The 14,477-nt window shown below is 36.4% G+C and overlaps 1 protein-coding gene across 12 annotated transcripts in view; it reads left to right on the top strand.

Moving 5' to 3' along the window:
• Positions 1–14,477, top strand: part of USP3 (ubiquitin specific peptidase 3) — a 105,935-nt gene that overhangs the window by 39,418 nt on the left and 52,040 nt on the right. For all 12 annotated transcript variants that reach the window (XM_053223912.1, XM_053223911.1, XM_053223918.1 and 9 more), the window contains one exon: positions 12,546–12,629. In XM_053223912.1, the coding sequence (XP_053079887.1) occupies positions 12,546–12,629 (84 nt within the window). The remainder of the gene's footprint in view (positions 1–12,545; positions 12,630–14,477) is intronic.

The raw sequence follows: 14,477 nt of genomic DNA, 5'->3' as shown, positions 1-14,477 counted from the left end.
GCTATGTAAATGAGTTCTTTTGAGTTTTAACTTTTCTTGGTTTGAAAAGATGAATCTTCTGTATCCATATCTAGTATTTATAATAAAACCAGAGATCAAATTTGCCTCCAAATATCACAATACTATACAAGGAAATGAAAAGGAATTTAAAATTTATTGCTGGATCCCCTGCTGCCCTTTTTGAGGGGTGCTTTTTGCATAGAAGTTTTTGTTTTATTTTGAGGGGATTTTTTGGTATTAGTATTATACACAACTTACCGTTTAAAGATCACTTTGTAGGGGCACCTGGGTGGCTCAGTCGATTAACCATCCAACTCTTGATTTCAGCTCAGTTCTTTTCATGATCTCACACTTCATGAGTCTGAGCTCCATAGCAGGCTCTGTGTTGACAGTTGCCTGCTTGAGATTCTCTCTCCCTCTCTCTCTGCCCCCTCCCCTGCTCGTACATGTGCGTGTGCTCTCTTTCTCTAAAAATAGCATTAAAAAAAATCACTTTGTAGCTGTAGGTTAAAAGATTGTTTCTTTACTGTTGCATAAAAAATCAGGTTCATTTGTATGATGGTTGCTTCTTGTTTCCGATTGGTGGAGAGTCGTGTGGCTTGGGAGTATTTTCTAAGTTCTTCAAGGATGCCATACGGATCTTTGTAACTTTAATAGCACTTAATAGGAATGGAAAAACAACCTTAAGAGTTTTAAAGTTAAGAAAGAGAAAGTTTTCTCTGTTTTGGGTGTGATATATGTGCCATAAAATATGGTAGCATTTGAGCAATTAAAAGTGGCTAGTACAGGGGCACCTGGATGGCTCAGTACGTTAAGCGTCCAACTTCAGCTCAGGTCGCGATCTCATGGCTCATGAGTTTGAGCCCCGCATTGGGCTCTGTGTGGACAGCTCAGAGCCTGGAGCCTGCTTCAGATTCTGTGTCTCCCTCTCTCTCTGCCCCTCTCCTGCTCTGTCTCTCTCTCTCTCTCTGTGTCTCTGTCTCAAGAATAAATAAACATTAAAAAATATATAAAAATTAAAAGTGGCTAGTACAGGGCACCTGGGTGGCTCAGTGGGTTAAGCGTCCAACTTTTGATTTTGACTCAGGTCTTGATCTCACATTTTGTGAGATAGAGCCCCACATCAAGCTTTATGCTGACAGTGCAGAGCCTGGTTAGGATTCTCTCGCTTTCCTTCTGCTCCTCCCCTGCTCTCACACATGTGTGCATTCTCTCTCTCAAAAATAAATAAACTTGGGGCACCTGGGTGGCGCAGTCGGTTAAGCGGCCGACTTCGGCTCAGGTCATGATCTCGGGGTCCGTGAGTTCGAGCCCCGTGTCAGGCTCTGCTGACCGCTCAGAGCCTGGAGCCTGTTTCAGATTCTGTGTCTCCCTGTCTCTGACCCTTCCCCGTTCATGCTCTGTCTCTCTCTGTCTCAAAAATAAATAAACGTTAAAAAAAATTTTTTTTTTAAAATAAATAAACTTAAAAAAAAGTAGCCAGTGGGACTGAGGAATGTTTTGTTTTGTTTTATTTTAATTAATATAATTTTAAATCACCACATGTGGCTGGCAGCTATTATCTTGGACAGTTCAGCCTCAAACTATTACAATTTAACATTGATATATTTTAATGTTATAAATCTTTCAAAGCATTTAGACAAAAATCTGACAGAAACTCCAAAAAGAAAATAAGTCAGTTTCACAAATTAAAATAGTTGCAGATGATTAAAACTTAAAGCAAATATAACCCAGCAAGATGTACCAAAAAGAAAAATTATATAATTAGTTAATTTCATGTGAAGTCTGAGGACATATTCATTATTTGTATCAACGTATTTCATAAAGAACCCCCAGTTATTATATCATTACAAGCAAAAATACATTTATAAATAGCCATTTCTGAATTTAAAAATCCTAATAACATTGAAACAAAAGGAAATTATTAAAATATCACAGTCTTCTAAAAACTAAAGAAAAAAAGGAAGCATCATGTACTAAAGCCATTTCCATTAAATCAGAAACAAGACAAATACCTTTTATAATCATTTACATGCGGGGTGCCAGGGTAGCTCAGTCCTTTGAACATCCGACTTCAGCTCAGGTCATGATCTCGCAGTTCTGTGAGTTCAAACCCCATTTGGACTCACCTGCTGTCACCTCAGAGCTCTGTCCTTGTCTCTCTCTGCCCTTCCCCCTCTCATTCTCTCTCTCTCTCTCTCTCTCTCTCTCTCTCTCTCACACACACACACACACACACACACACAAATTTTAAAAACCGTTAAAAAATGAAAAAAAAAAAAAAAAAAGATCAGGGCACCTGAGTGCCTCAGTCGGTTTATCATCCAACTTCAGCTCAGGTCATGATCTTAAGATTCCTGAGTTCAAGCCCCATGTTGGACTCTGTGCTGATGGCTCAGAGCCTGGAGCCTGCTTCGGATTCTGTGTCTCCCTCTCTCTCTGCACTGTACCCCCCCATCCCCCACTGCCTGTGTGTGCGTGCTCTCTCTCTCTCTCTCTCTCTCTCTCTCTCAAAAATAAATAAATATTTAAAAATCACTTACATGATTGTCAGTATTATTTAGCATTGTTTTGGCAGTTCTAGCCTTTGAAGTAAGACAGTAAGTAAATGAGATAATTAGTATTAATATTGGAAAACGGGAAAAATTTTTTTGTTTTCAAATTACATAATAGAATGCCCAGAAAATTCATGGAAGCTTTAGTAAAAAACAACTAGAATTAGTTAAGAAATTTTGAAATGGTGATATATCATATACAAATAATAATAGCTTCATTAGCAGTTATCAATCAAAAATGGAAATACCCAGGGACAGCTGGGTGACTCAGTTAGTTTTGGCACAGGTCATGATCTCATGGTTCGTAGGTTCAAGCCCCACAGCCGGCTCTGCACTGGCAGTGTGGAGCCTTCTTGTCTCTCCTTCTCTCTCTGTCCCTCCCCATTTGTGCTGTCTCTGTCTCTCTCAAAATAAATAAATAAACTTAAAAAAAAAAAAAGGAAATAATCAAAGAAACAAACAAACAAAACCCCAGCGTAATGGCAAAAACTATAAACTATATGTAGGAATAAACGTATTAAAGACACAAAGCAAAGACATAGATCCTTTGTGAATAAAATTCAGTGTTATAAGCAGTCCTTTCCTCCCCAAATTTTTACCTTCAAAATTTTTACTTGAGAGTCTAATTTGCATAATGATTTTCAGACATAATGTGAACAGGAGTGTCTGGGTGCCTCAGTTGTTTGAGTGTCTGACTTTGGCTCAGGTCATGATCTCACGTGAGTTTGAGCCCTGCATTGGGCTCTGTGCTGACAGCTGAGAGCCTGGAGCCTGCTTCAGATCTCAGATCCTCTGTCTCCACACCCCCTCCCCCCCTTCCCTTGCTCACGCTCTCTCTCTCTTTCTCAAAAATAAATAAACATTAAAAAATAAAAACATAATGTGAACAGCATCCAGAAAAAATCACAAGAGCAGATGTGTTGCTCTTATTCAGTAAATATCCATTGAGAACCTACTCTGTGCTAGGAACCTAGTTTTTTTAGTGCCAGCAGTCACCAAAATAATGCCCTTGAGGGGATGAAAGAAAATATAGGACTTCTATTAAATGTTTTTATTGGGGTTCCTGGGTGGCTCAGTTGATCATCAGACTCTTGATTTTGGCTCAGGTCATGATCTCACAGTTTGTGGATTTGAGCCCTGAGTTGGGCTCCGTGTTGATGGGCTCTCTCCCTCTCTCTCTGCCCCTTCCTCATTCATTTGCATGTTCTCTCTTTCTTTCTCAAAAATAAATAAACTTTTTTTAAAAAGTTTATTAGGGGCGCCTGGGTGGCTTGGTCGGTTAGGCGTCCGACTTCGGCTCAGGTCATGATCTCACGGTCCGTGAGTTTGAGCCCCGCGTCGGGCTCTGTGCTGACAGCTCAGAGCCTGGAGCCTGTTTCAGATTCTGTGTCTCCCTCTCTCTCTCTGCCCCTCCCCTGTTCATGCTCTGTCTCTCTCTGTCTCAAAAATAAATAAACGTTAAAAAAAAAAAAAAAGTTTATTAAAAAAAAAAAGCTCTGGCCAGCATTTCATATACCTGCTGCTGGTAGTCTTTAGATTAAGTGGTCATGTGTCATGAACTGTACACAGAATGTCTTGAATCAGAGCTTCGTGTGTGGAGTCCTCACCCTTGTTCACCTTTAGCATTTTGCAGTTTATTGCAGTCTGCTTAGTTACATGGATTTACTTAGTTTTTCTAAGTCAACCCTCATCACATGATACACTGTTTAAATGATTTTTACCAAATGGGGCACCTGGCCTGCTCAGTTGGTAGAGCATGCAACTCTTGATCTCAGGATTGTGAGTTCGAGCCCCACATTGGGTGTGGAGGCTACTTACAATAAAAAAATAATACAAGAGATTTTTACCAAATAAGCCCTGCAAGATAATAATGCAAATACTAGTGAACAAGAAAAGGGAAAGCTAACAGACTTTCCCACTCTGAGCTCATCAAACACAGGAGAAGATAAAAATATTGGCTATCTAATAAAAACACAGACTAATCAGATCCGATAAGTTTGGACAGAAAGCTTAAGCTATAAGAAGTATGAATTTGTATCTATTATCATTAATGTCAACTTTCACCCTGTGTATATTATACTTTGAGATATTAGTTTAATCATAGTGTGAAGATATCATGAATAACAAGACATTTTCAAATAGTTTATTTTACCTCCAGCTTATTTTAAGATGTTTCTTTTTTATATTATGCACATTAATTTAGATATACGTACATATATGTGATTTCTTAATACAGACATAGAAATATATTGGGGGTAGTTTTGTGGTTTACTTTTTAACTTGATTAGGTGCCTGATGAAACTAATTTGGAGATTTCTTCTTAATAGATGAGGGTTTTGCCTTTTAGAATTAGAGGGGGCATGTAATGCAGGAGTGAAAATAGGGAAGAAAGAAGTGTTTCTAAAGTTAGAATTGGGGCGCCTGGGTGGCTCAGTCGGTTGAGCGTCCGACTTCGGCTCAGGTCATGATCTCGCGGTTCGTGAGTTCAAGCCCCGCGTCGGGCTCTGTGCTGACAGCTCAGAGCCTGGAGCCTGTTTCAGATTCTGTGTCTCCCTCTCTCTCTCTGACCCTTCCCCGTTCATGGCTCTGTCTCTCTCTGTCTCAAAAATAAATAAACGTTAAAATAAAGAAAAAAATTTTTTTAAGTTAGAATTAAAAAAAAAAAAAAAGCCAGGGAAAGAAAGCACATACGGAGATGACCAAAAGTGAGGAATATTTTTGTCATTAAACAAGTGAATGGTGCTACATGGAAGATACTAAAGAAAGGTAAGGGAGTTGATATATATGGGATGAAAGCTTAAATCTAAATGCAAAGCATGTAATACTGAAGTGAAAGGGAAGATTGGGAGGGAAAGGTGAGAGAGAAGAGAATGAAGGTAAGGCTAACATTGTGGGGCCATCAAATACTATAGCTTAATTTGGCTGTAGTTATCTGTGGATTTGAAAGTCACTGTATAAGGGGGGGGGTGGGGTGGGAAAGATCATACCAGAGGAAATAACCAAAGTAGAGAATAGAATGTTAGTTGAAATAGAGGAGAAAAAAGATCGATTTGGGGGAGATTTTATAAACAGAAAAGTAGAAAGGATTAGATATGACTAGATGTTAGAAATTAGAAATAAATGAAAATCTAAAAGTATACACATAAGGAATCAATGTAATCAAGAAATTGGACAGTTTTATTTTGCTCTTTATTAGAGTAAGCAGAATGTGAAATAAACCTCTGATTTTATCCATTTTTTACTTCCCTAATTATATAGTAGTATAAATAACATTTTTTTATGAAAATTTAGCTGCTACTTGTATATTCTTTCAGTGCAAGGTAGTAAAGTTAATTATTATCTTAACATCAGTGTACATGTAATTCCATACTATATGCTTAATTTCTTTATTAACTATTGGCTTAAAGTAATTTGAAACTATTTAGAGATCATTTTTGGCTGAGGGAATTTGGATTTGAGAAGAGTCTTTACATAGCCAAGATGATAGTGTGGTTTGTCTCAAGGTGTTAGAAATAAAGAAAGATACCAATCCCCTTCCTGCCTTGTTTTTTTTATATCCTATTTCTTTATCTAACATCACTAATATGTTGCCTGATATGATTTCTAAGTGTTATTTTTTATCTTTAATGCTCAAGTTACTTACATTTTCTTAAAAAGTTCCTTTTTCTAAATACAAAAGTGGACCTTTTCCTTATCTGACAAATAGTCTATTAGAAGTAGAACTCATAGCCATCTTTGTACTTTCTTGGAAGTTCTTCTCTAAGCCTGAAATAGTCATGTGATGCTTTGATGAATCAAAAAAAAAAAAAAAAAAAAAAAAGAAGTAGAGCTTATCTTTACTTGAAAAATCACTAAATAAGAACTTTCTTAATTGTAAATTTAATAACCTAAAAATTGGTCGTGTAATATTGGTGGTTCTTGTGTTTGTTACATACTTGAAGTCCTATGTGTATGAGGAGATGCTGAACCCAGGCCCTCTTCGAGAGAAGTACTAATCAAGTTAGTTACCTGAACTCTGACCAGCTTCCTCCTTTCACAGTTTCTCAGTGACGGCAGTATAGAAAGAAGAAAAAGAGGAATACAACTCTTTATAGTATTATTTCAACTACATTTTGTGAGCCAGGTGTATGTTCATCTTATGACATTTAACCATATTTTATAACATTTATTTCAAAATGGGAAAAGCATTCCGAGTTTCAGAGGACCAATCTACAAGCTTTTGAAACCCATCCTACAAGTTAAGTACTTTTTTGTACTTCTTTTTCTGACATAATCTTCTTGAATGGAAAACCAAGGAGAGTGGCTGGTTTTTTTTTGTTTTTGTTTTTGTTTTTTTTAGGTGTTTGAGGTAAGTATAATTCTGACCAATTGGCTTCAACACAGTTGTAAACCAGAAGAGATGTTTAAATTTTATTTTTTTTAATATATTTTTTCATGTTTATTTATTTTTGAGAGAGAGAGAGCCCGCAGGCAGGGAAGGAGCAGGGGTGGGGGATGGCGGAGAGAGGATCCAAAGTGGGCTCTGCGCTGACACTGTAGAGCCTGATGCAGGGCTTGAACCCACAAACTTTGAGATCATGACCTGACTGCTTAACAGACTGAGCTGCCCAGGCACCTCCAGAAGAGATGTTTAGAACTTGTTTACTTTTTTTTGTTTTAAGCTTATTTATTTGGGGGGAGAGGAGTAGAGAGAGGGAGAGAAGAATCCCAAGCAGGCTCCGCACTGTCAGCGCAGAGCCCAACACAGGGCTGGAACTCACAAACCATGAGGTCATGACCTGAACCAAGATCAAGAGTTGGATGCTTAACTGACTGAGCCACCCAGGCACCCCAGAAATTGTTTACTTTAAATCCTTCTGTTTGCCTTGGGACTTTTTAATACCAATATTAGTGGGATAGTTTCCAGTTTGAAATCCGTGTCTTCAGCTAGGACTAAGGCAACCAGACAACATTTAAATTCTCATTTATATCCTACTTTTGCTACTTGTTATCTTTTGACCTCTGGGCCAGGGAGGAAGAAGAAATCAAAAGGAGTTGGGGCAGGTAGAGAAGCCTGTGCTGTGAGGCAGCTCTTGGTTACACAGAGGAAGGAAACTAACAATTCTTGATCTCTGCCACATGCCGGGCACTCTTAGAAGTTTTGACCTATAGAAGTAGGTGCTTTCCTTTCAAAATGTCATCGTCATCATCATCATCATCATCATCAAATAATAGTGGTAAATTATTTCAGTTATCAAATCATGTGGTAAATTCAGAGAGTATAAAAATTATAATCTTAAAGGTAAGTGTCCTTAGTGACTAAGAAAACCTAAAATTGGCTCTTGAGAAATAGGGGCAGTTGTGAAAACATTAAAAAAAGTTTCAAACCAGTGAAAACAACACCAGACAAAACAAAAATGATTTCTTATAGTTCAATAAAGTTAAATTTGTTACCCCTTTATGATATTGGGTAGTAATATAGAGTATTAGAGCGGGTAATGTCGTAGATACCCTTTAGATTAGCAGTGCTACCACCAGAAATAATACAAGTCATACATGTAATTTAAACTTTCCCAATAGTCACATTAAAGCAGAAGAAATAGGTGAATTGATTTTAATTGTATATTTTATGTAACTCACTTGTTCAAATAATGTGTCAACATGTAATCACTATAAAATTAGAGATCGTTTGTATTCTTAAAAAACCTTCCAAATCCAGTGTATATCTTACACTTACAGCACATCTCCATTCAGATGCTAAATTTTCATTAGAAATGCTTGACTTCTATAAAAATTGCAGTTAAAAAAAGTAGATTCTAGGGGTGCCTGTGGCTCAGTTGGTTGAGTGTCCATCTTCAGCTCAGGTTATAATCTCACAGTTCATGAGTTCAAGCCTGCATCCGACTCTGTGCAGACAGCTCAGAACCTGGAGCCTGCTTCGGATTCTGTCTCCCTCTCTCTCTGCCCCTCCCCCACTTGTGCTCTCTTTCTCTCTCAAAAATAAACATTAAAAAATTTTTTTAAAAACCAATTTCATAAGTTGGTGATGATTCATAGCATTTGCACATATATACTGAACAATTTTAATAACCACATCCATGATACAGTCTCCTTCAGAACACAGATATTTTCAATAGTATCATACAGTGGAATAAATACAAGGGAATTTTAGTAAATTTTTTATAGTAAAAAAATTTTTTTTAAGTATACTGTTTTGAGAGAGACAGAGTGTGAGTGGGGTAGGGGCAGATAGAGAGGGGAGAGAGAATCCCAAGCAGGCTCTGCACCATCACTGCAGAGCCTGATGCAAGGCTCAAACCCACGAACCATGAGATCATGACCTGAGCCAAGATCAAGAAAAGGACGCTTAACCAACCGAGCCACCCAGGTGCCCCATAAATTCAGATTTTTGATCTCACATAGCTGGCCCATTGTCTGTCTTGTTAGAAACTTTTTCCTATCTACAGTCGTTCGAGACAAAACATACCCACAGTATTAATTGGTCAGTATCTCTTGTGAAACTCCTGTAAAGCTAAAAATAAAAGTACTTGCAATTTTTCAAATGTTGAATTGATTGAGTTTAATTGTTAGAAAAGTCCTTTATTCACTGACACTTGCCTGGTGGGTCAATTTAAGATCTTTTACATTTTGGGGGTGCCTGGGTGGCTCAGTTGGTTAAGTGTCCAACTCTTGATTTTGGCTCAGGTCATGATCCCAGGATTGTGGAATTGAGCCCTACATCAGGTTCTGTGCCACGCGTGGAGGCTGCTTAAGATTATTTCTCTTTTAGAAAAAAAAAAAATTTCACATTTTGTAAAATCTCTTTTTAATCTTTTCCTCAAATTTTAAATCCTAATTCCCTTAATGAAATGCTAATTTTTTTAATCTCTTCTTCTAAAAATGGTTTTCTTTCTTGAGCAAGAATCTAGGCCATTTTATAGTTGGCCAAAATTATAAGCTCAGATCCTTTACTAATCATTGAGACATTTTTTTCTTGTATGTTTAATTCTGATTTCATGAACTGCTTTAAGTTTTGTCTGTTGAGAGGCAACTTCTTATTAAATGAATATGCATTTGCTGAAGGTGACTCTTAATATTGTCTACTCCATTATCTTGAAACCTTTTTAATATAACATTCATTTTGCTCTGCTGTAACAAATTGTAATTGCCATCCTTTGTAAAATTTGTGACATAACTTCTCTACTTGATACTGCATCATTAGTGTGCCTTCATGTGAAAGTTAAAATTTTTTTCATAATTTTTAAGCTAGAAAAAAATTTTTATTATAGTTAAAATAAGTATTTCAACTTAACTATCAATTACTGTTTACATAACAGTAACTCTGCTGTCTGTATAAAATATTCACATAAACATTGCAGTGCTGCATTGTTGCATAGAAAAATAACGAACTCAACCATTCTGTTGACATAAACCAGATTGGTAATATGCTAATGTGTAATACTACAAATGACACATGCACCCATCATGTGATGTAATAATAAAAATGAAAGATAGTTTTACCAAAACCATAAAATTGTGTTTAGTGGAAAAGTATTTTGTAAAAATACTTTAGATGTTAAGTGAAATTTTGTATCAGTTAGAATTTTTTAAAAATTAAAATTCAATTATTCAGTTGCATCAGTCACATTAGCACAGCTGTAGAATCTTGGGCAACTTATTTAATTTTTTTTAATGTTTATTTTTGAGAGAAAGAGAGACAGTATGAGCGGGGGGGGGGGTGGGGCAGAAAAGGGGAGACAAAATCTGAAGAAGGCTCCAGGTTCTGAGCCATCAGCATAGAACCCGACACGGGGCTCGAACTCACCAACTGGGAGATCATGACCTGAGCTGAAGTCGGATGCTTAATGGACTGAGCCACCCAGGCACCCGGCACCTTACTTACTTTAAGGATGAAAGTTCAGAGAGATGAAGCAACTATATCCAGTTAAGCCAGATTTATTTAGAATGGAGCAAAAGCATAAGTAAATCTATATTTCAGTATATGAAAGTGTTACTTTAACAAATGTTATTTTATATTCTAGGCTAAATCCATATTACACCAAAAAGAATTACTTTAATAAGAAAAAAACCCAGTTATTTAGTTTAACTGGACATAGTTTGTTTAAACAGAACAACAACTTTTTTGTAGAGGTTAGAGTTTCCAGTTAGATATTATTAGATATTATGGCTTAGGGTAAATGTATGAAAAGTGATCTAAATTTACTCTTAGACGTTGCTCCCCAGTTGAACACTAGCATTTAATATTGTTTTTGTTCTGAATACTGAGTATTTTATTTGTAATACATGCATAAATTTATGTAAACATAAAATGAAAATGTAAGGAAGAATGTAGCAGTGCAATTTGATGCTTCAGTCAATGCTTAAGCTTCATGGAGGAACCAAGTGATTTAAGCCCAGATTCATAGAGTAGACCTTAACCCTCTTAACCTTTATGCTGAGAAGAAGCAAGGAATTAAACCTTTTCACTAATTTAACTTTGTATGTTTTTATAATAAAACTGATAAAGAATTATTCTCCTGCCATTGCTGGTTCTTTGGCCATAGAAAAACACTCCAGGATGTAAAAGGTAGCTTTTGCTGTTTGTGTACATGTTAGGAAACTTGGAGAATACATTAGAGACTCATGATTGACAGCATAGGTAGTCAGTTAATGGGGGAAGGGGTGTTAAATAATTACATATGTTATTATTTTAGAGTTTTCAAAAGCATCACTTGAAATTTTAACTTCTGTAAATAAGAGACACAAGCCATGCTTTTGTGTGTGTAATCTTTTTTTTTTCATTACTCTCCCCCTTTTCTTCTCATTTTTTTTTATAGACTGATTACAGACATGTAAGAAATGTTTTTTGGATTCTGCTGAAATGACCTAATTTTTACTAGTTGCTATACATTCAAAGTTTAATTCGCTCAGAATGGCAGCATTATTGTCATTATTCTTTGGTAGTTAAAATAGTGGTTTTATACAAAGCTGCTATTCAAAAGAACATATTGGTACTAGCTTGTAAGGTTTTTTGTTGTTGTTGTTAAAATTGGCTTTATTCCAGGAAAAAAATTGAATGCTAATGTACAAGGTAATGTCTATTACATATGAGTCCTTGTAATTGCTTACTGACTTGCTAAAAACACACACAATATCTGTTTTGTTTCTTAATTTTTAACAGTGTTGATTTTTTTTTTTTTGAGAGAGAAAGTGCATGTGGGGGAGGGGCAAAAGAGAGGGAAGGAGAAAATCCCAAGCAGGTTCCATACTCAGTGTGGAGCCCAACGTGGGGCTCGAACTCCATGACTATGAGATCATGACCTGAGCTGAAATAGAGAGTTGGATGTTCAACTAGTTAAGCCACCCAGGTGCCCCTCACAGTATCAGTTTTAAAGAACACCTTAACATCTTTCTTCAAAGCAGTTATCAGTTTCCTAAAAGGTGTAGCTGCTGTTTATTTTTGTTTTCTAGCACCTCAGAATGAAGATTCTTCTCAACCATCTGAATTCAGTTTATTTTAGTTAAATTGTTTTAAATGTATATCTTTTAGTTTAGTTTTTTTGTTTTTAATTTATCCCTACCTTTTCCCTATTCTTCACTTAAATCTTTCCTCCCTGCAAATTCCCATTATTTTGAGTTGGGAAATATCACCTGAAAGCTTTAGGCTTGAGGCTATGTGAATCGACTTGGTGCTTTTTATTTTCTGTGTATTATGCACCACTGAAAAGAATGTAACACCTGTAGCAGCTTATTTTGTTTTTGAAGGAGAAATTGAAGAGCTTTTGAGTAAAAATGTGAAAAGAAGCTAGTGATCATTGCCTGCATGGCTTTTTTTAAAAGGCTTTTAAAAAACATTCCATTGTAGATTCCAAGTTCTCTTTAAACTTAACACTGACAGTAACTGCCTGCAGAGTCATGTGATCATCTTGGCAGCAGCCAGGCCTTTTAGTGATTTCATTACTGTGGTTTCCTCAAGCTCTTTACACACATTGATTAATATTTTTCTTGCAGTTATCGCTGTGATGATTTTGTGGTTAATGACACCAAGCTGGGACTGGTACAGAAAGTCAGAGAACACTTACAGAACTTGGAAAAGTAAGTAATAGGCTTTGGGAAAGGAAGGGAGATAGAATGGGGTTGAGGGGTTGTTTAGAATTTTTGAGTGGGATTTTTCTTAATGAGTTCCATAACTTCCATCATGTTTTTAGTGTGATTGAAATGTTAGTGAAGTAAACTTTGGGTTTACTTTGGATATCTGAAACTGTGCCCATAGTTAATGGTCATAACTGAGCATTTATTTCATTTAATATTTATCATAAGTTATAGCCAAGGGTCCATGAGCCTTTTTTTTAAGTTATTACCCATCAGTGTATGTCCACACACACATATATACATATATACATATATACATATATACATATATACATATATACATACACACAATGGAGTATTACTCGGCAGTCAAAAAGAATGAAATCTTGCCATTTGCAACTACATGGATGGAACTGGATGCTAAGCAAAATTAGTCAGAGAAAGGCAAATATCATATGACTTCACTCATATGAGGACTTTAAGACACAGAACAGTTGAACATAAGGGAAGGGAAGCAAAAATAATATAAAAACAGGGAGGGGGACAAAATAGAAGAGACTCATAAATGTGGAGAACAAACAGGGTTACTGGAGGGATTGTGGGAGGGAGGATGGGCTAAATGAGTAAGGGGCATCAAGGAATCTACTCCTGAAATCATTGTTGCACTATATGCTAACTAATTTGGATGTAAATTTTAAAAAATAAAATTAAAAAAAAGTTATTACCCATCAATTTTTAAGCTACTCAATTTATTTGCAAGGGGAATTTTGGAGATGTAAGGAAAGGACATAAAATGATAGAAAATCATTATAGAGTTACCTTTGATATTCGAAAATCCTTGTCAAATGTTTTATGAGGTCTTCTTAGAAGCACTAAAATTTATGCATTATTTTTAAGGGAAATTAGGTTTGTTATATTGTTGTCCCTTTGCATCTGTATGATAGCACAAGATCTTATTTTCTTCTTTTCCTCTTTTTTTTAAAATTTTTTTTAATGTTTATTTATTTTTGAGAGACAAAGAGAGGGACAGAGCACGAGCAGGTGAAGGACAGAGAGAGAGGGAGACACAGAATCCGAAGCAAGCTCCAGGCTCTGAACTGTCAGCACAGAGCCTGATGCGGGGCTCAAACTCACGGACAGTGAGACCATATCCTGAGCCGAAGTCGGATGTTCAACCAGCTGAGCCACCCAGGCGCCCCTCTTCTTTTCCTCTTTTTTGAGGGGCTGTGTCACTTGAAATTACAGTAACTTGTGAAATGCTTTGCCATCATAAAGAAATTACAGTACTTATGTGAATAGAATTTTTTAGCTCTAGCAAGATAGGTTGTTATTCAGATAAAACTCCCTGAATCCAAAATTGAAGCAATAAACAGAAATCTAAACAGTGATGGCTTTGAAGCTGTACGAATAGAAATGGCTCTGGAATGGCTGCTGATGCTAGTGAAATTTGTACAAATCACCCCTAGTCATCAGGTACCATTTATTTTATTTTGGTAGTTGATATTAAAAGCTGTTGTATGAACATACCAAAACTAGGTGTCCCTTAGGAAACTTAAATGTAAAGGCAATACAATATTTTTAAATCATATAATGAGAGAAAATAGCCTGAGGTCTTTGAGTAAAACACGGTATAGTTTTCATTAACTGAAGTCTTTATGCATGTCTTACTGACTAAATAGATTATAAAGCTGATAAGGGAAGAAGTGATTTCTTTAAAATCTCAACTAGTTAAAATACTTGGAGTTTAAGTACTCTTTGGTCCCTCTCATTTCAAGGGCTTCCTCCCTTCTTGTAATCTGAATAGAGCAACAGAAGCCCTGTCTAGGATTAGAGGCAGAAGTATAGGCTGTG

Source organism: Acinonyx jubatus, chromosome B3, assembly GCF_027475565.1.
Source record: "Acinonyx jubatus isolate Ajub_Pintada_27869175 chromosome B3, VMU_Ajub_asm_v1.0, whole genome shotgun sequence".
Classification (NCBI taxonomy): Eukaryota; Metazoa; Chordata; class Mammalia; order Carnivora; family Felidae; genus Acinonyx; species Acinonyx jubatus.
This window is presented reverse-complemented; position numbering and strand designations above follow the sequence as displayed.